This window comes from Protobothrops mucrosquamatus, unplaced genomic scaffold (assembly GCF_001527695.2).
Source record: "Protobothrops mucrosquamatus isolate PMUCROS unplaced genomic scaffold, P.Mucros_1.0 scaffold25, whole genome shotgun sequence".
NCBI classification, from domain to species: Eukaryota; Metazoa; Chordata; class Lepidosauria; order Squamata; family Viperidae; genus Protobothrops; species Protobothrops mucrosquamatus.
The window spans coordinates 83,946-89,069 of NW_015386410.1; the positions used below are offsets into that span (position 1 = coordinate 83,946).

At 43.2% G+C, this 5,124-nt stretch overlaps 1 protein-coding gene across 1 annotated transcript; it reads right to left on the reverse strand.

Moving 5' to 3' along the window:
• Window positions 1-875: 875 nt before the first annotated feature.
• LOC107283072 (zinc finger protein 581-like) lies at window positions 876-1,631 on the reverse strand. The gene has a single exon (XM_015810923.1). It carries the CDS (start codon window positions 1,629-1,631, stop codon window positions 876-878), a length of 756 nt encoding a protein of 251 aa, XP_015666409.1.
• Between the last annotated feature and the right edge of the window lie 3,493 nt (window positions 1,632-5,124).

Consider the following 5,124-nt stretch of genomic DNA (forward strand, 5'->3'; position numbering starts at 1 on the left):
CAAAACCTCTCTTTGAAATGCCATGTAGAAGAAAAAGATACCCTAACAGCTGCCCAGTTTAACATCCCTTCCCACACCAATTGGACTCTTGATACAAGCTCTAGAATGGATAGGAAGGCCCTAGCTTTCCAGCAGGCTGTTTGTGCGTTGAGGGATACATGAAAAGGGAGGCCTACCTCCAGGCTTAACAGGCGGTAGATTTCAATACCGGTTCTACAAATGCATTAATAGGCATGCAATGTCAGTCTACCTGATAAAACATGCCTTTGGGGCATAGATAACAAAGGCAGTGTTTATGCAGTATGTGTAAGTCTACTCAGTGCCTGTTGGAGTCTCCCTGCCATTTAGGCCTGGCACGAGAAAATGGCTCCTGCCAGAACACAATAGCCAGGCTAAATGCAACCACACTATGCTGCATGTGGCGGAGAAGTGCTGTTCAGCCATGTATCCATGCTAGGTGTGCACTGCCTATATGGGCAATGTTAACAGTGATGCTGGGGAACAAAGTAGAAGGGAAAGGATCTTCCTGGCAGGTTGAGGGGGGAGGAACATACAGGCATGGTACACTCTCTATAAAATATCATACCAGGTCCTCGTTGGCAAGTAGAAGAGATCTATGCCAAATCTTGGCAAGCTGCTTTCAGCACGCCTGCTAATTTTTAGCACACTTGGGAGAAATTCTCCACTCACGTTTTTCCTATGGAACAGGTTGTCATTGTGTTGACTGATGTGGAAATATTGGACCGATAAAACCCAGGAAGATTTAAGCAGGATAGGATTACCATTGCATGCATGGAAGCTAGCAGAGCCTGGATGACGCTTTCCTAAATAGATCTTCAGGTCAAATTAAGTCCCCCCTCCCCAAAGGCCAGTCTTTACTGTGTGGGGAGGAGCTGCAGACGATGCTTCCGGCGGATGTGCCTCTGGAGGGTGTTGCGTTCCCCGAAGCGCATGTGGCATGCTTCACACTGGTAGGGCCGCTCACCAGTGTGCACCCGCTGGTGATGGGAGAGCTCTCCAGAGTCACGGAAACGGCGCTGGCAGATGGGGCACTGATGAGGCTTCCGGCCAGAATGGGTGTACTTATGGCGCTCCAAGTGGGACGTGCGCTTGAAAGCTTTGCCACATGCCCGGCAGATGTGGGGCTTGCTTTCCGAGTGAGTAATGCTGTGGCGTTGCAGGTAAGACAGGTACTCGAATGTTCGCAAGCACACAGGGCAGCTGTATACCTTGCGCAAGGCCCCCCCACTCCCACCCCCTTCAGGGCCCCCTGGTGTCCCCACTCCCTCTTCCACCAGTACAGTGTATGGCAGCCCCTGACTGTCAATCAACAGGTAACGCCCTAGTCGAGAGGTTTCTCCTTGGTCGAGGCCTGTTGTGGTCACTCCTGGAGCGTGTACCCGCCTGTCTGTTCCCGGTAAGCCATTCAAACTCTGAACAAGGGTGCCGCTAGGAGAAGGTGCTGGTGGCCGAGAGAGTTTAGGGGGTGAAGGAGGGACATCCTCTCCCTCAACCCCCATCTCCAGCTTGATGTGCTGTCCCACATTGCTTTTGGGTTCTTGCAGGCAATCCAATGCTTCTGATAATTTATGAGGATCCCTTATAGATCTGGAATGTCTCTGCAGCTCCATAAGTTTTGTATAAGTGTATGAGTGATTTCCTTGGGGAGCAGTACCAAGTCTGTAAAAAAAAAGCAGGAATAACCTATGCAATGTAATGATATGCTTTTTTAAAATAAAAAACAGCCATATAGAAAGAGACACAAATGTTTTAGGGTAAATCTGTTAAATTTTAGCCAACTAGCCATGTTAAAATAGTTGTGGCTGACATTCAAATATTCAAAAATAAGCAGTTTAAGTGAATAAAATTAGCACCTTAATACAAGTATCTTTTGGAATGTGTGAAAAAATGCTACATTATGATTGGATAGACTCTCAGACTGGATTCCTATCTCACACAAAATAAACCATGATATTATTTGTTTGGACTTGGCTTACAGTGATGATCTTGGCCAGCTGTATTTTATTCATCAAACCAATCAAGTTCTGGTTCAGAGCAGATGTATTTTCTTTCCTTGCTATCAATGGTGGCATGACAAGTGGTGTCATCACCAGAGGAGAGATAGCTTAAAATATTCTGCTCATTTGTTCTCCTCTTTAGGGGCAGAGTGGAATGAAATGCGGAATGGATACATTTTGCCCCACAGAGGCTTTCAGAACCATTTTTATTTAGCATTTTTAAATTTAAATCCAGACTGTTTAAAAGTATCCACTCTGCTAATGAGGTTTAGCAGGGTAATTTGGATGGTGCTTTATGCCCTGTCAATTAAACTTTTCAGCCATTAAGCCAGTGACATCCTAAGATTGTGCATGCCTAGTTAGAAGTAGAGATTACTCCAGCTAAATATCTTTATGATTACAATCTAAGGAACACTTGATTTGGCAATAAATCCAACTCTACTATTTCGATTTATATTTTGGATGCTACACTTTAAAATCTGATTTTGCCAACTTAAATAAGTTAACTTATCTTTGAATGAAAAAGCACAGGATTAGGCTGCAAAACTGCAATTGATTATTTCCTCGGTATTTAAAGTTTGTAGTCCCAACTCCCAACTGATAGGGCTAGCAAAACTGCAACCCTAAGCATATTTAATTGCTACACTAGCTCTGGAAACATGTATTCTGTATAGTGGCAAACTGTTTTAGCTGGTAGCAAAGTAACCGGCCTTGCCTTGTTTCATTTCCCTTGGCAATGTGATTCAGCAGGATTCTGGGAAATCTGTGCAGCCATTACCCCCTAACACCCAAGCAAAATGTTTACGAACACTACAAATGTCAGGACTCCTGATCAAACCCATAAATAATACTTATATATTTACTGTCTTTAATAAACATTATCTTAATCCTTGTCATCTCTGTCCATGATAGCCAGATTTTGCCCTTTAAAGTCTGGCCCGTATAACACATCTGTAAAATTCATGTCAATAACAGAAGAGATGCAAAACAAGAGCTCTGAATAAAGCTTGACTAGGCTAGGACAGGCTAATGTGATAAGAACCAATTCCAACAGCCTTCTTCAACTAGGCACCTTCCAGATGTGTTAACATATAAGAGTGTAAGAAGACCAATGATGGATCAGGATAAAGCCCCAGTAAGTCCAATGTTCTGATTTCAAAGTGGCCAACCCAATGATTATCTTGGCTCAGGGATGATAGGCTTTATAAACCAGCACATCTGCAAGGTTCAGATAGGGGAAATCTGGTCTTTAGGACGAGGAAAGAGACATTATATACACTACAACTTGTAATGTTGTAATTTTTTAATTAATCAGACCACCACTTCTCCTACTCCTATTACTATGAGGCTGTTTGGTATAGTGGTTAAGGCATCAGGCTAGAAACTGAAAGATTATGAATTTTAGTCCTGCTTTAGGCACAAAGCTAGCTGGGTGACCTTCTACCAGTCACTTCCTCTCAGCCCTAGGAAGCAGGCAATAGCAAGACATTTTTGCCAAGAAAAATGCAGGAATTTGTCTCTCTAAGCAGTTGCCAGGAGTCAGCATTGACTCAAAGGATCAAAACAGAACAAAACTCTCTATTACTAAGAAAAGGATGAGAAAGACTAAGAAATGCAGAAAAAAAGTTATCCTGGTTTTTAAGGATTATTGACTGGCTAACACAACATTTCACATGAATTCCAAAAAAATAACTTACTGAAAAGTGGTGCATGTAGCAATCTTTAAACAACCTTTGAGGAAATAGGGAGAAGTTCCTGATAAGAATGCCTGGTTTTTTGTATGGCAGCAGCAATTGGAAAGTCAGAGTGCTCAGATGTCTCCTGGGATTTTTTTTCTTAAATTTGTGGCTTTGTATTTTGTTCTCAGTTTGAAGCTTTTCATTTCCAGCTTAGCCAACCAGATGCTTTGGGAAGTTTGCAGAGGAAATCACAAAAGCAGCAGTGTTCCTTTTCTGTTCAGAGTTAAACTGCTTCTGAACATGGAAGCTCAGTATTTTGTTTATAATGCTTAAAGGAGAAGCATTCAGTGGCATTTGAGGATTGAAGAAGTGAAGAGCTATACGACAGAACTTGCAGGATAATTGGATCTTAGATCCCCCCATTTTCAGGACAAGCCAATCTGCACCCCCATGATTCTCCTGCCTGAGTACTACATGCCAACTGCTATCCCTCCAATTAGCATCTGCAACAATTTTTCTGGTCTTATCATATGTAGCCTGAGGATTGGCTTATTAAATTCCACAGAAAGATTTTGGCAGAAGTCCATGTACTTCCTCCTTCCTCTCCTAAATAACAGTAGTACCCATATGTAGAAGAAATTAAACCAGGCTCTAAACTTACCCTGCTTGGGTGATGTTCCAATATCTCTGTTCTCAACTCTCATTTCTGCACCTAACATTCACAGCAAGGTGCAATTGGTGCCACCATGCATCTTGTGCTATCATCCTGTAGAAGGATGCCACTGTAATGTCCAGGAGAAGATAAGAGGGCTCTTTGGGCCACCTATCAATTGGCAGTGGCAGGCAGTGATCCAAGCAAAACCATGAGAAATATAAATCCAAGATCTCCGTAAGGATGTGCCTGACAGAACATACCCCTGCCTGATGGGCTCAGAAAGAAAAAGACAGCAAAGGCATCTTCAACTGGGCAGGCAATAGTCCTGAAGTAACAATCCAGGCAGCAGCAAAGTTGTCCAAAGCACAGTTATAAGTGAAGATGATTCCTAAGAAAAAAAATCCAAGATTGGGAGAACCTACCCAGCAGGCACAGCTGGTGGCAAGCAATGCCAAAACATCCTGGAAGACAAATCCAAGCTGATTATTCACCCAAAGACTTGGTAGAGTTAGCATTGGGCTCCTAATGTCAGTTTAAAATCAGCCACCTCCATCTGCAAGCGGCCACGATCCCGTTTAGCGCCACCGATGTGGTTTTTGTGATGATGAAGAGTCCGAATCCTTCTCTTTGTGGTAGCTGTCACTTACCTTTCCCCCACTCTCCAAAATCAATAATGGGGGTATATACAGAACAGGGTATCTCCTCCCCTTAGTGTCTCATAGAAGAGAGGGGCCAGTCCTAAAGAAAGAGAAGGGACAACTCAAGAGCAAGT

Excerpts from the sequence above, each read along its gene's own strand:
- LOC107283072 (XM_015810923.1), bottom strand. The coding sequence starts at position 1,631 with ATGGAGCTGCAGAGACATTCCAGATCTATAAGGGATCCTCATAAATTA.